The sequence below is a fragment of the Pleurodeles waltl genome, chromosome 7 (assembly GCF_031143425.1).
Source record: "Pleurodeles waltl isolate 20211129_DDA chromosome 7, aPleWal1.hap1.20221129, whole genome shotgun sequence".
Taxonomy (NCBI): Eukaryota; Metazoa; Chordata; class Amphibia; order Caudata; family Salamandridae; genus Pleurodeles; species Pleurodeles waltl.
In genome coordinates this window covers 540,490,247-540,506,816 of record NC_090446.1, presented here as the reverse complement: position 1 = coordinate 540,506,816, position 16,570 = coordinate 540,490,247, and the positions used below count along the sequence as shown (strand labels likewise).

General features: G+C 43.7%; 1 protein-coding gene across 4 annotated transcripts in view; it reads left to right on the top strand.

Moving 5' to 3' along the window:
* LOC138304315 (transmembrane protease serine 9-like) overlaps positions 1-16,570 on the top strand; it is a 1,357,906-nt gene that overhangs the window by 324,329 nt on the left and 1,017,007 nt on the right. For all 4 annotated transcript variants that reach the window (XM_069244270.1, XM_069244271.1, XM_069244272.1 and 1 more), the window contains one exon: positions 924-1,087. In XM_069244270.1, the coding sequence (XP_069100371.1) occupies positions 924-1,087 (164 nt within the window). The remainder of the gene's footprint in view (positions 1-923; positions 1,088-16,570) is intronic.

Here is a 16,570-nt window from a genome sequence, read left to right as displayed (position 1 = left end):
GCATTCCACTTTCTTAGTATATGGTTTGTGCTGCCCCTGGACCTATTTTCTCCTATTGCATTTTATAGCATTTCCTATTGTTTGCATTGTTCTATGACTATTTACTTGTCTAATTTTGGTGTCTAGTGCAGTGGTTCCCAACTTGTGGTCCGGGGACCACTGGGGGTCTGCGAAGCCTCCTCAGGGGATCTGTGGCTGCTGAGAAAATTAAATAATATTAATAGATTAGGTCCCCAGCTTTTATTAATGACTCAGTGTGGGTTCCACAGATTCCAATAATGATTCAGTGGGGGTCCCCGGGTTCTAGTACTGATAAAGTGGGGGTCCACAGAAGTCAAAAGGTTGGGAACCATTGGTCTTGTGTATATATTGTGTATAATACTTACCTCCAGAAGGAGTATTGTCTCTAAGATATTTTTGGTACTGTGTCACCTAAATAAATACCTTTATTTTTGGTAACACTGAGTATTGTCTTTACTTGTGTATAAGTACCGTGTAGCTATAAATGGTATTGCAGGAGATTTGCATGTCTCCTAGTTCAGCGTAAACTTCTCTGCTATAGCTACCTCTATCAGCCTAAGCTGCTAGAACACTACTACATTTCACTAATAAGGGATAACTGGACCTGGTGTAAGGTGTAAGTACCCAAGGTACCCACTACAAAACAGGCCAGCCTCCTACAGTAGGCATCTGGCTACCTCTCCTGACAGTGTTTTAACTGTCTAAACGCCTCCCTGTGTCTGTGCCTCCAGAAAGTAGCTGCAGTTCCATTTTTTCCCCCAAAAGCCGAGGGGGGCATAGAAATATGGTGAAATATTTAAGGGTAGAATCATTTACTAGTCTATCAGCCTTCAACTGTTTGTGAGAAGTGAATCTATGCTCTGCTCCATTTTTAACCCGTATTTGTGTTTTCGTTGTTTTAGATGGCTCCATCTTTGGAACGCTGCAACAGGTGCAGCTGGAACTGATAGGCAGCGCAGGCTGCTCCTGCTTGTATAACCTGTCCGACATGCATAATCTGACTGATTTGTTCCAGAATGGGATGGTGTGTGCTCAGCAGAAGGATACAAACAATCTCACATGCCAGGTAAATTATTCTAAAACATATTGCAAGTGTTGTCTGGTGAACTCTGAAACCTTCGAGACATCAATATCCTCATCGACTGTGACTGAGCAAAGAGCGGGATCCAAACCTCATTCTTAAACTGGAAAAGTGTGGGGAACAAGTTAGAAAAAAAGGCCATATGGTGCATTTTAAATCACACATTTTACATGAATTGGCTAAAATACATGAGGTTATCAAGTAGCACTAATGAAATATTACAACTCGTTCTTAGTGTTTTAGGCAAACCTTACCTTCCTTAGGGGCAGTGGGACCCAAGTTTCACAAAACAACTTTGAAAGCATGGGGCAAACCTTACGTTTTTTTCAGCAGAACATATTCCATATGTTTGTTGAAGTGTTATACATATACCGGCAGTGCAGAGTTGTGCTCCTGTTTTAAGGACATAAGGCACCCGATGTAGTAAACGCTTTTGTATTTACAAATGTAAAGTGCAAATGCAATGTACTAAGCCCAATTTGCAAGTACAGAAAGATTTTTTTCTCGCAAAATGGGTTTTGTGATCCATTCATAACTGCATTTAGGAGGATACATGAAAGGGGCATTCCTTTCTAATTGTGATTCGCACTGGTATATATAATGATTTGTGACTGCAGTGGCCATTCCAATCCATTCATCAGTTACTGAAACCTCAAAAGAGGTAACTCATTGACAATGGGGAATGTGCTGACGTACTAATTCAAAGATTTTCTGAGTTAAGTGTATACACAGGCATAGAGCTATGTTCTGCGCTGATGCTCCTGTTCATAAAATGACCCCTGGTTGTACAAAGCTTCAAAATGTTTGTAGCATCTTTCTTGACTTTTGTTATCTTTCCAGCATCTTGTAGGTGTTGTGTCATAGGACTATAAGCATTAGGAACCAGTGGCTCAGGGCGTACTCATGAAGGATTACACAATCAATCTAGGAGGGGTTAGGGTGTTGGCTTTAATGGTTATGGGTTATTGAGAAGTTAGTTGAATGTTGTACGCTGATGAATAGAGATGTTGACTGAGCTCCAAGTGTGGCATGTTCCTATGCATGCTCCCAGGTTGGAAAGGACGCAACAGTAGGTAGATTCTCAGTCATAATTTATGAATGAGACTCTACATAGAATGGAAAGGTGGACAAATCAGAAGTTACGCATATCTCACAAACTCAGACCATGGACACCAAAGCTAAACAATCTTTACAACCTTATACTGCAATTATTCTGCTTAATTACATAGAAACGATAGAATCAGACAGGAGAAAGTTTAAATCCAGCCAACATTATCTCATAAATGTTTTTGTCTGGATAGTCAGTAGCTTAGTTATCTATAGTGCAACAAGTGAAGTGGCACCAGGGCCCAAGGGTTTGAGAGACATGTTGATCTCTAAATATGACTACCTTATAAAATACAATGTCGGAGTAGGGGCCACTCATAGGCAATATGTCTCTGGAGCTTAACATTATTACTCAAACATTAGCCTTACATATACTTCAGTAATGTACTCATTTTTCCCAAAATGTAAGCTTTGCAGTTTCGGAAAATACAGGCATTTCACCATAAAGTACATTTTAGATAATAATTATTACTTTCTCTAAACAGAAGCTTTTCTCTTTCATGAAAAAATATTTTGCCCCCAAATACTGCATGTTCATTTTTATTTAATACGTTTTTGGTCTCCAAACATCATCTTGTCATTTTTACCAAAAATATACATAATACAATATACAACTTATGGTTCTGCCGATTTATAATTCTCATAAAATATCAGGAATGTCCGTCATAAGGTAGGATTTTTGCTAGAAAGATGCCAGGATTACCAGGAATTATGACGAGAATTATGACTATAAATCAAGGATGGGCCACTGTTATAAACGAAAACTACTATTTTACTAAGAATGCCCACAATATCACATGGATGGAACCCTATTATTCAAGTATAGCTTACATGTTAATGAGAATTCCCCAAAATATGTCATTGTGAGCCACTATTATGCAAGTAATAGCCAGCACGTCACTAAGCATAACCACTGTATGTTAGGGATTGGCCACTATTTTTCAGAGATTGCACATCGCCAAAAGTGCCCAAAATGTCATGAATGTGCTACTAATATGCAAATAGCAAGCATGTTACCAAAAAGGCCCATAGATATGCCAAGGAACAAATCCAGGCTGTCCGCAGTGGAGCGCAGGCCAGATACAGGACTGAGTTCAGTCTTCTGACAAAGTACCTTGTTGCCTGGGCGTCGAGATGCTAGGTCCTTGCACAGGCCAGCATCAGGGAGCCATCAACAAGGAGCTGCAATGCATGGTCTGGTGTTAAGATGCATTTAACAGTGGCGGAGTCGACAAAGCCATCAACAAGAACTTGCAAAACGGCAACATGCACCATTGTTGAGGAGGGCATCAACGGGAGCTTGCAAGAACTTGTGTTGCATCAGTACTGAGGATGAGATGCGTTGATTTGGGCAGGGGTTGGCATCGAGCTGCATTCTCATTGAAGAAACTGCTAGGGCTGGCAGGGCCTTGCACTGAGATGCTTCAGCATCGAGGACAAGATGCGCCACACTGGGTAGGTGTCAGTGATGAGCTGTGTTGCTCAGCATTGAGCTGCATGGAGTTGCATCATCGTCGGAGAATCCTGTTATGTCCCTGTAACTTCAACAGGAGAACAGCCGACTGACCCTTGGAGAATACCTGGAGTCCTGGGTCCATACAGGCAGGCTGGATTCAACAGGGCAGCTCATAGCAACAGAAGATTCCTGGTACAGCAACAGCAGGTCTTAGCAGCAAAGCAGATCTTGGGCAGCAGGGCAGACTTCACAGAAGGGCAGTCCTTCTTCCTGGCAGAATCCATAGGTCAAGAAGTGATCTGAAGAGTTGGGTGTGTGTGTCAAATATTTATACCAGGTCCCAGCTTTGAAGTGGGAGAAGCTTCTACAGTTTTCCTTCTATAGAGGTGTCTGGAACTCCATTCCATCCTGTCCTGACCTCAGCTTGTCTGGGGACACAAAAGACTAGTGGGAAAACCTGTGTGAGAGTGCTGAAACACGGTCTTTGTGATGTGCAAAGCTCCTCCCCCTCATCCTGATAGAGATGGTCCATCCTGACAACACCTATCCCCCTTTGTCTCACTTTCTGGGAGGAATAGACAAAGACAAACTGCCAGCTACACCTAAGCATGTGACCAAGGATGCAGGCTGCAGACACCAAATGGTTAGGACAATAAAATGTCATCTTCCTAAAAGTGGCATTTTCAGAACTATGACTTAAAGTAAAATCGTTTGTTACCATTAAAGAGGGTTTTAAATTACAATTCCTTAGAGACCAAAATCGCCCCTCCTATGGGAGAAGAAAGACTTGTAGTAGTGACAAAACAAGTGTAAGGGTTCTTCAGTACTAGGGCTTGAGAAACCTAAAAGGACATGTCCTACTTTTCAAATACACAGCACACTGCCATCTGGGCTGTGCAGAGCCTACCCTAGGGGTGACAAAAGTGTATTAAAAATGAAGGTTTAGGCCTGGCAAAAGGTTTATTTTGCTGTGGTGAAATGAGAGTTTAAAACCAAACTTGCAGGCTGAAATGGCAGGTCTGGGACAGGTTTGGAAGGCTACCTAAATGGGTGGCACAATTAGTGCAGCAGGCACACTAGTAGCATTTAATTTACCAGTCCTGGGTGCACGCAGTACCATTTTACTAGGGATTTACAGGTAAATTAAATGTGCCAAAGGGTTATGAGCCAATTTTACCTTGTTTAAAGGAGAGTGCGCATGCACGTTATCACTAGTTAGTAGTGGTAGTGGTAAACTGCACAGAGTCCTAAGTCCAACAAAAACAAGATCAACAAAAATAGGAGTAGGGCAAAAAGGTTGGGGGATGACAGTTCTAGCAACGTACATGTTTTTTTGTTCAAAACATCTCTTTACATGAAATAACATGTATTATTTAAAATATTTAATAATAATAAAAAACATATTTTAAAAACACATAGTTAAGAAAACATGCATTGGAAAATCTTGCATAATTAAAGTAATTTACATAATGTTACAAAAAATTGCATGGTATTGTCTAGTGTGGTAAAAACAGTGTGCTAAACTACCAAATTGTAAATAACCACATGGTAACAGCTGATATTCACCAGTGTTATGCAATAATAGATATAGCTCCAAGAATGAGCAAAATATTCTACTTAGGGGCGCCAATGGGCACAAGTCAGCCCCCATGACAACCTCCTACCCTGTCTCCTCAAACACACCTAATCACGCAGGAAGCACGTAACTGAGGGCCCTAATCTAGGGACGTGATGTGAGGTCTCCTCAGAGCGCATGAGAGGTAGAGATGCCTGTTGAAGCTGTGTCTCCTGAGCGCTCAGAAACATAGAACTAACAGTGAGTGAGCCAGGGGCTATAAAGTAAACTAAGAGGGACAGTCTTACACAGCAATAGCTACATTGCAGCCTATCCCTCTGGAATTCTACCTACTCCTTCCTTGACAGCAGACAGCATCAGCCAAGAAGAGGGGAGGTAGGAAACTAGAATACTGACTCAGCGCACATCGGGGCAAGCCTATTTATCCCCATGAACATTGAAATATCTGCCACTTTTGGCTTGCCCTCGCCACTACTTCACAGACACATAGTGGGCATGTGAGACTTGAAGGTACCCACTCTTGAATACCCAGTATATGCCTATACACTTACCTGCTGCACTTCTACTGCTAGGCTCAACAGTAGGCGTATAGCAAACCAGTCTGCCAGTCTCTCCTCCTTATTGGCCAGTGATCTCCTGCCTCAAATGCCTTATGGGCCAGCCACCTCTCCACATTACTGATGTTGGGAGTAATTAAGGACCACTGTTTCTTTGAGAGATTGATAGATTTCAGACCCCTGAAAAAAGATCTGGGTGGCACTTTACCCCTCTGAGGATGCAATATCAGGCAAACCTTTTTCACAGGTACACTGTTTAGGAGCAGGGCACTCGGCTATAAAAAAACAATCTATGTCAAATGTCATTTAACATGTTGTCAGCAGGATTCCGAAGCCATTTGTTATTATCTCACCCAATCCTTGTTTCTGTTCTCCTTGTGGCATAAGTAGTTTATTGGCACAGAAAAACTAAACGTATCAGAACGCAAACAAAAACAGACTGGAAACCTTACAGCTGACTTGGAGCCTCCTAAAACCTCTACCTGAAGAGGGATGGCAGGAAACTGAGAGGATGGAGGGGTGATGGAAATAAAGCATTTGTGAAGGATTGAGAGCAGGAGAGAGAGAGAGGGAGAGCAAAGAGGAAGTGAGAAGCAGAGGACAAATGAGCTAGTAAGTGAGAAGAAGATAGGGAGAAACAGAGAAAGCTAGTAAAGAGATACATGGAAAATGAGCCTGAGAGGGGGTAGTGAGAGGAAACATTGAGATGATAGGAAAGGAAAAGTACTGACGGGCACAGTAAATACAGCTGTGAAAGAGAGGAAGGAAGAGGCTGGGAAGGAAAATAGAGGCAGGAGCCATGATCTGAAGATGCCCTGAGTAAAGTGTGAAGAGCTTTCTTGTCCAGTTTTTCCCTTTGTAAGCTAGCACTTTTAGTTTTACAGTTTATGTTGTAAATAAAGGACACCAAATATCAGAATACAAAGAAAAACACGAACAAGGAGCAGGCATAGCTAAGAAAATGAAGTTTAAAAGAAACAGGAAGATGTGGACAATGAGTGCTGCAGAGTAGGAGAGAAATTAATGTGTATTTATAGGAGGGAGATCAACAAGCAATAGTTGGAAGACAGAGGCAAAACACAAGGCGGATAACGTGGAGAAAGGAAAAAGAGAGAACCCATGAAAGGAGTGGTGTTAGAAAGATGTAGATACAGGCGTGAAACCCCTAAAACCTTCCCCCATATCAAGCTGAATCCGCTAATTGTGGCCTCCATGTACACCTCATCACCAATACTACATTTCTCCTAGCGCAGACCAGTGCCCCCAAACCTTTTACAAGTACCAGTCTAAAATTGCCAGCATTCATCCCGCTCCCAAATCCACAGTACTTGATCTCACAAAAACATCAGTGGATATACCAAATACCCCATTACCAGACTTTGTACATTTTCATCATCACATTAGTACTCCCCATAACCAGAATGCGCGTTTTCCATACCCTCAAGTTCAGACCACCATTAATATTCTCCAGGATTCCCGACTTCCAATACTAGTCCTTTATTACAAACCTTTACGTGCCCACCTTGTCTAGGTCCATTGCCACTTGCCATCTTCAGCTTATCCCTCCCCTTTACATTTCCATGTATCAGAACCTTCTACTATCCATCCAATGCTTGCCTATATGTGGTGCTGTGGCAGGTGGCATTCCCACCTGTCACAGCACTATCCATCAGTCACCAGTGCCACCTACCCACCTACTGTGCTAAGCCTTTGCCTGCACCCTTACTCTATTTGGACATTACCTTCTCCATAGTGCCACATATGTTATGGCACTTTTTGGGAAATCACTTCCTTCAACCCCGCTCTTGCAATGCCACTTCCAGTGATGTCACTTACATCAAAGTTCATGTCAGGTTGTCTGTGCACCTCTGCTCTAGAGCTGTTTTTCTAAATAATCAGCATTCATTCAGTTAAACCCATATCCCTCTGGTCTTAATGTACACCCACACAAACTATGTTGGCATATTCAGGGCTGTGTATTGGTGCGAACCCTGCATCAATATGTTATTGCAGCCTAAACATACAATGAAAAAATCTAAATGTTTTTTTTTAACCAATTTCATAAATATTTTGTTACATTTCTCAAATGTCTTCAAACCTAAAGAGATAGAGAGGGAGGTTGTTAGTCCACTATACGTCCTCCAGGATCAAAACATCCCTTATCACAGTGGGTATGGTAGCACAGTATACCTTGCATTCGAAACTAGCATTTCTCTTGTGTCCCCATTTAGGGCTTTGGTATGTTGATCCACTCTGGGCAACGGTCTGCAAGGTGTATTGTGCTACCGTACCTATTGTGATAAGAGGCATTTTTCAAATGTAGAAACATAGGGCCAGATGTAGAAAGTGTTTTGCATGGTGCAAACTGCAAAATGCGCAGTTTGTACCATGCAAAACGTGCATCGCGATGCACATTCCCATTTTGCGAGTCGGTACCGACTCGCAAAATGGGAATGCGACTCGCAAATAGGAAGGGGTGTTCCCTTCCTATTTGCGATTCGCAGTTAGTACCCATGTCAAGTGGGTGCTAACTCATTCGCAAAAGGGAAGGGGTCCCCAGGGGACCCCTTCCCCTTTGTGAATGTCGCCCTAAATATTTTTTCAGAGCAGGCAGTGGTCCAATGGACCACTGCCTACTCTGAGAAACGAAACCAAATGGATTCATTTTGTTCTTTTGTATTGCAACTCGTTTTCCTTTAAGGAAAACGGGCTGCAATACAAAAAAAAAACTGCTTTATTAAAAAAGCAGTCACAGACATGGTGGTCTGCTGTCTCCAGCAGGCCACCATCCCTGTGAGTGCAGGAAATCGCAAGGGGGTCGCAAATTGCAACCCACCTCATTAATATTAATGAGGTGGGTCTTTGCGACCCCCTGGCGATTCGCAGAAGGTGTCATGGACACCATTCTGCATATGATTTTGCGACTCGGAAATTGCGAGTCGCACGACTCGCAATTTCCGAGTCACAAAATCTATTCTTCCTACATCTGGCCCATAAATCGTTGAACATTAACCAAGGAACTTGTGCCTTGTATGCCACAAGTCTTATAATACCAAGTACACATGAGTTTTTTTAGAGAATGTAGTCTGTACAATCAATTATTCATTTATCCTGATCTTGTTTTTAACAACTCTGGGTCTTAGTACCAGCAGTTCGATTTTGGATCCCAGAAACAGAAGCACTTATGCCCTTCTCCAATTTGCCGCTAAGCTAGGAAGAAGATCTTCCTAGCACACCATATTTTAGTGATTTATCAGGTGAAATGCTAAAGTGTGGATACCTTTGGGGCTGGAGTCAGGGGCCTTCATAAAATAACTGGGTTGCAGTTAGCTGAAAACAGGTTCACTTGCTTTCCCTCTCCCCAATGCACTGCCACTTTTATTTGTGAGAATGAGTTGGCGCTAATCCATGTGGAGGACAAAATAGGGACCCGTTCCCTTATGCATTGGCGATGAGTCTGGACCAGTGAGGCACTGGTACTAAACAGAGACATTATTGAAGATTATTTGTAATTAGATCAGGGCCTTGAAATTCCCTGGCTGAGGCAGATTAGGGATATGACCCTGGCTCTGTCTAAACCTGAGCTGTTTGAGAACCTGTCATCCCTCTTCTCCCTTAAAAAAAGACACTGAGGCATATGTGTTATGTAAAGTATGGGACAGCAAGGTGAAATAAAGTTAGAACCATGCCCTTGGTCTGATCTTTTTTCTTGCTGGCCCTGGTTTGATAGCCCTCAGCCATTTTTGCTTCTTAATGCCCAACACTATCAGAATTTCCTCCTTTTGAGGTTCAGACTCAGTTTATTCCATCAGCAAGTTCCCTTTGAGTGGGGTGAGGGTTCAGGTTCTCTAAAAGTAGCTGTGAGCCCTGCCATGCCTGCAGGTTGTCTGTTAGGTAATGACCCGGAGCACACTAACTGGAGGGAGGTAGAGCTTAGTTCACACTGTTCAGATCAGGGGCCTGAGTGGATCTGTATGACCACATGGTCCATGTCTGCCCAAGAAGGGAGTCAAGGGCATCTGGAGCCTGGAACAATGGCCCAGACAGCTGCCAAGTAAGAGAGGGGCAAGAGGTGTGGAAAAACAACTCCTTGAAATTCCCACGGTCGAATTCGAAAGGGTAGCTAAGGAGGAGGCCCCTGAGCCAACCGGGGAGGACATTTCTGCACTGGGTGACCTGCTTGAGCATGCTGGTTGGCAAGTTGCGGGAGGGCCCAGCAGGGAGGAATTCGGGAAGATGCAAAAAGATATTCCCACTCTACAGGGCATGAGGTGACAAGCCAAAGCCCAGGCTGCAGGTTACACCTCTGGGGATTACCTGATCTATTGAGAGAATTACTTCCTATACAGTGAGCCTAAGGTTCCTGATTCTGGGGCAGCCTGTGTGCTGGTGTTCTCCCAGCATTACAGGACCTTCCTACTGACTTTGGCTCATGATATAACCCTGGCAGGACATCTAGACAAGACAAGTCTTTTGCCAGACTTGCTGCCCACTTTTATTGGCCCTGGATAAAGATGGCTTCCGATGCATTCTGTAGGTCCTGTCATACCTGCCAGGCCTGTGGAAAGTCGTGAAAAAGCACAACGCTGCACTGACCCCTTTTGCTGACACTGGCACTCCTTTTGAGAGGGTTGGCATCAACATCATTGGACCCTTACCCCTCAAGACACCCTTAGGCAACAGGTCTGTCCTGGTCTTGGTGGACCATGCCGCCCGCCATGCAGAGGGCATCCCTCTAAGGTCAGTGACTGCACCTATGGTGGCCAGAGCACTTTAACCTGGGTGGGGTTCCCCAAAGTGGTAGTGTTTGCCTGAGACACTAACTTCATGTCAGCGTGCATGAAGTCCATCTGAGATGAGTGTGGGGTAACCTACAATTTCACCATACCCTATCACCCCCAAACCTATGGCTTGTGTGGGATTCAACAAGACCTCAAAAGGCATGATGATGGGCCTGCCTGAGCCCATGAAGCATAAGTGGGACTTCCTCTTTCCATGTCGTCTCTTTGCCTACAGGGAGACGCCACAAAATAAGTAAGGTTTAGGCCATTTGAACTCCTCTATGGCCACACGGTTAGGGGACCTGTAAGCCTTATGAGGGAGGGGTGGAAGCAAGCTCCCAGGAAACCTCCATAGGATGCGGTCAGCTACATGTTGGCCCTCCGTAACCAGATGCACCACTTCTGGAAAAAGGGAAAAAACAACCCTGAGACCAGCAAAGAGGTCAAGAAGCACTGGTACAACCAGAAAGGACTTTGGTAGAGCTTCAACCTGGCCAGAAAGCAGGGGTGTTGTAAATGGGGTCTCTAGCTGGCAGAGGTATACACCCTTGTCCAAATAGGGACCACAATCTGAGTCAGGGTAAGTCATAACACAATCCAAATTAACCTGTGCCCACCCTCTGGTAGCTTGGCACTGAGCAGTCAGGCTTAACTTAGAAGACAATGTATAAAGTATTTGTGCAATAAATCATACAGTAACACAGTGAAAACACCACAATAATACACCACAGATGTTTTAAAAAATAGATAATATTTATCTGAATAAAATAAGGTTAAAACGACAAAGATCTAATAAGTACAAGTTGAAATATCACTTTTAAAATACTTAAAAGAGTCTCAATCCTTAACAATTAATTGTTGTTTCTTTGTTACACGCAGTACCTGGGAGGCATCAAAAATAGCAATGCAGAGATGCATGGAAAAATAAGCTGTTGCGCCGGCGCGGCACAGGCGATGCATTGTTTCTTTCCACACTGCAAGGGTTTGCGTCGTTTTTCGGCACATAGTCTTGGTTCATTACCACAATGCAGGGATATTTTGATGCCCAGGGACGATGCGTTGAAAATCCTTAACGCGCTGGAAGAAGGAGCAGGCGCTGCATCGATCCGGTAGGCGATGCATCGAGTTTTCTGTCGCAAGGGGGCCGTTGCATCAAATTTCCAGTTGGGAAGTCGGTGGTGCGTTGTTCCGGTCGCAATGCAGGCTTCGTGTCAATTTCTGCAGGCGTTGCGTCAATTTTCTAAGCACAAGGAGTTTCTTTAAGAGGTGAAGTCTTTGTTGGTCCTGAGACTTCAGCAACAGGAGACAAGCTCAATCCAAGTCCTTGGACAGCACTTCAGGGGGAAGGCAGAGTCCTTCCAGCAGAGTCAGAGGCCAGTATGTCAGCAGGGCAGCAAGCAGGGCAGCAGTCCTTCTCAGTAAAGCAGTCCAAATGAGTCCTTTGGGCAGTCAGGCAGTTCCTCTGACCGAGTGCAAGCGCAGGACCAGAAGTGTCTGAGTTGGTGGGGTCAAGGACCCAGTTTATATACCAAAAATGCCATTGAAGTGGGGGAGACTTCAAAGAATGGTTTTGAAGTGCACAAGTTCCCCTTTCAGCCTAGTCCTGTCTACCAAGGTCCCTGTGGGGGTTACCAGTCCTTTGTGTGAGGGTAGGCCACTGGTCTTTGAAATGTATGTGTCAGGCCCTCCACCCTCCCAGCCCAGGAAGACACATTCAGAATGCAGATGAGTGCAGATGTGACTGAGTGTCCTGTGTTTGTGGTTGTCTGGGTGAAATGCACATTGGAGATGTCAATCAGCACAGACCAGACATTGATCGAAGACAGGCTGTAAGGCACAGATGGTTTTAAGTACAGAGAAATCTTCACTGTCTAAAAGTGCCATTTCTAAAATAGTAATACAAAATCCAACCTCACCATAAGCAGGATTTTCTATTACCATTCTGGCCATACTAAATATGACCTGGTTACCCCTTTCAGATCAGAATCTACCACTCAAAAAGTATATGAGGGCAGTCTATTAAAAACGAGCAGGCCTCACAGTAGTGGAAAGCAAATTTAGGAGGTTTTCACTATCAGGATGTATTGAACACATATGTACATGTCCTGCCTTTTACCTAAATAGCACCCTGCACGATTGGTTTACCTAGGGCCTACCTTAGGGGTGACTTAAATGTAGAAAACGTGGAGTTTAAGGCTTGGCAAATACTTTTAAATGGCGTGTCGAAGTGGCAGTGAAACTGCACACACAGGCCTTGTGATGGCAGACCTGAGACATGGTTAAGGGGCTACTTATGTGGGTGGCACAATCAGTGCTGCAGGCCCACTAGTATCATTTAATTTACAGGCCCTGGTCACATGTAGTGCACTTTAGTTGGGACTTATGAGTAAATCAAATATGCCAATTGGAGATGAACCAATGTTACCATGTTTAACGGAGAGAGCATATGCACTTTAGCATTGGTTAGCAGTGGTAACGTATGCAGAGTCCTAATACCAGCAAAATCAAGTTCAGTAAAGTGGAGAAGGAAGACAAAAAATTGGGGGGAAGACCACTCTAGGGCTGTCAAGGCTAGCACGTTCTTTGTCATTGCAGAGTCTGTGTGTGCTATTAACACTGCGCTGTTGACGTGACTTAACAATACCAGCAAGCAATCAAATTAAACAAAATTCCTTTCACTGAAGATAGTGAGTTACGGACTAGTTGTTGGAAATGCAGTGAGCCATGACTGGCAGAGCTTAATTCATTTTGCACAAAATAACAACTCAAGCCCTGATAATGTCACTTTGTTCAGATGTGCCAGTTTCTGTGATGACATCAGCATGAAGGATGTTGCATGCGCTGAGATGAGTATTGGCAGGGGAGCCTGGGATGACTATAGGTGTCCGGGCACATACACTGCAGATGAGCCTGATAATAACTTCAGTTTCTCTTTGGTAAGCTGTGCATACAGACAGTTTCAGCCTTGCTTAGTTCATGCGCAGACAGTTTTTGCCTTGCACTCATCGAACTTCATGCGCTGACAGTTTTGGCCTTGCACTTGTGCTCCTTCACAGAAAGATTTTTTTTTTATGTAAAGTTAATGACACACGTTTATGAACTTATAGTCTCACAAATCACAAATTGCTTCCTGGACGAAAATACTTTATGCCTCACACGCATTTATTGAGCTCACAATCACTTTGGTAAATAATTGTTCTCTGGGCCGATAACGTACTAAACACCACAAGCACTGCACTCGTCTACAGGTGTAATGTTGCACTTGTGATGTAATGAGTGTGTGGAAAAGGAGGGGCCCGTCGGACTGCCCGGGGAATCACCTGCCTCGCTGGGGGCGTTGGGTGCTGCACGCGCGATAGCCAGCGCGGGTCCAGGGCCCAATGAAACATGGACTCAGAGAGTGCTGGTTAATGGTTACTAACCCTAAGGGTGGGTCTTCTCTGCCCCCACCTCTCTGGGCCTCAGCCTTTATTATTTTTTCCACGTGATCACTGGGCTAAACCATGGGGACCAAGATCACAGGTGAAAAAGGCTGTCCACCCCTGTAGATGGCAGCCTGTCAGCCCCTCCTTTCCCTTGCACGTCTTGCGTCACGAGTGCGACATTAAATTCCTCCCTTGATTTAGAACAGTTACAAATAAATACTCACACCCAGCTTCCCCACATTTCAGTCAGTGGGACTCACTGATGCATCAGTGCAGACTAAGGGAATCAATGGGACAATGCTGGGTTGGAAGCTGGTAAATATTGGGAAAACAACCAAAAAATTGCAGTAATTCAAAAATGCCCGATTTCACAATATCACCTTGAGGGAAACAACATGCTGTCCATCGGTAAGGATCAACACCTATGGTTAGACAATTATTTAAAATTGCCGTCATTAATAAGACCTCCAGGATGCCAGATAACCCATCATAAAGTGGATTTGGGGGAAAACAAACTTCTCCTAACCCCTGGCTATAATTTGAATGGCCTTTTTGACATTTTAAATAGAGGAACAATCATCAAACTTATAAAGGAAATTCAGTCCCTGGCCTATATCACCACGACAGGGCTGCGACCAATGGAGTTTATCCCCCATCCGAATAACAGGGATAAAGAGGCAACACTAACTTCCTGGGCCTCTCCAGCCATTGTTGCTCAAATGCAGGAACAGCAAGACACCTTTAGTTCTTGGGGCATTGTGTTACAAAGACTAGACCCTCTTCAGTACCCCAGCCCCTTGCTCCCGGGAAAAGAGAAGGGGGGCTCAGTGTTAAAAGAAGTGGTTGGAGTTGAAATCACCCCAAGCAGTCGAGAAAATCTAACTATAGTAAAGCGCCAAATAATGCTCTGTCAGGGCATGAGCCAGCAAGTATATATTGGAAGGCCTGCGATCTGTAAACAGACAGAGCGCCAATCTTCAAACGATTATAGTAGGAAGTGGACCTGATGAAAAAACTAGATGGCAAACGGCAGCAGACGACAGCATTTATGTATGCTCTTGAAACTCCCATGGTCTGAAACACATGGCAGCAGACGTGGAGGCATTGAAGTTGCTTCAGCAGTTTGATATTATTATGTTCCAGGAAACCTGGTGTATGGAGCCAATTCAAATCTCAGGCTATGTCGGGACGCACGTCTCTGCAATAAAGTCTCAAAAACATGGACATTCTAAAGGTTGCCTTACAACGTTTTGTTAAACCAAAGTTAATTGGGTCTTTAAACAAATCGACCTTGGAATCAACTGGCTGTTGCCAATTAAATTGGAACCTCAGGAGCCATCTGGTGCTAATGCATTATTGCTGCTAATTAATGTATACATCCACCATTACAAGGATCAAAACAGGAAAATTATGGAACTACTGTTAGGTATCCTAAAAATGTTGCAGAGGCAGTACAAGGAGGCCATCTTCATTGTGTCTGGTGACTTCAACGCTGACTTGAGTAAAGGCTTCAGAAAACAGGGACTAAAATACCATGGAACGTATCTAAGTAGAAGGTTTGAAAATCTAGGCTTCCCTTGCTTCATGACCCACTCAGGGTTAGACCCCTTTACACCTATAACTTTCTCTAGTGGAACACAACAATCAACAATATATTTCACGTTAATAAGTGAAGCAGCACTGCCATCAGTCTCCACCTATAATATTCATGTATTTCCAGAGAGCGACCACTTTCCACAATCTTTAAAGATTCGGCCTTAATGGAAACAGTTACCATCTGCAAATATTATAATTGCTTCCCCGAAGACTTATAATACAATAAAGTAAAAATGGCAGTGGGCGGGGAATTGAGACAGTAATGGAAGAAGTGTACTGTTGTGCAGGGTCAATTGAAGATCTTAAAAATCTGTTCTCAGTTCTGCCTGTTCCTGCTTTCCAAATTCTTAAGAAAGAATTTGGAAAGCAGGAACACGCAGAACTGAGAACAGGAGAAAGGGTGAAGGCATGGAAGCATCTATGCGACTCATTATTGAATACATTTCCTATAAAAAAACATCTCTCAATTACAGCACTTGAGGCAAACAATAAAGTTAAGGGTGGTATTGAAGGACATCCATGGTATAACAGAACGTTGCACAAATTAAAAAAACAAGTCTCACGAGAAACAAAAAAAAGTGTCAAAAGATACACGATGGGGTAAGAACCCCTGACAAAACAAGGCTCCTTAAACTAAGATCACAATACAAGAAAGACTGTTGGATGGAAAAACGGCGGTATTATGAAGACCTATGTTCGAAGCTTCTGATGTCCAATAAACAAAAGAATAATACAAAGTTTTGGCAATTGGTGAATGTGCTAGTCCAGGGAACAAATCGACATGCAAATGCAGGTATAGATGCTGCTACTTGGGAAACTCATGTTTTAGCAATGTATTCGTCCCCAGACCAAAAGGTGAAGGGTGAGGACTCTCCGGATGTAAGTCACTGTAATTCAAGTTTGGCCAACTTTGGCATTTGAGTGAAGATGAAAACAGACGCCTTCCCGCTTTATCTTGATCAAGACCACG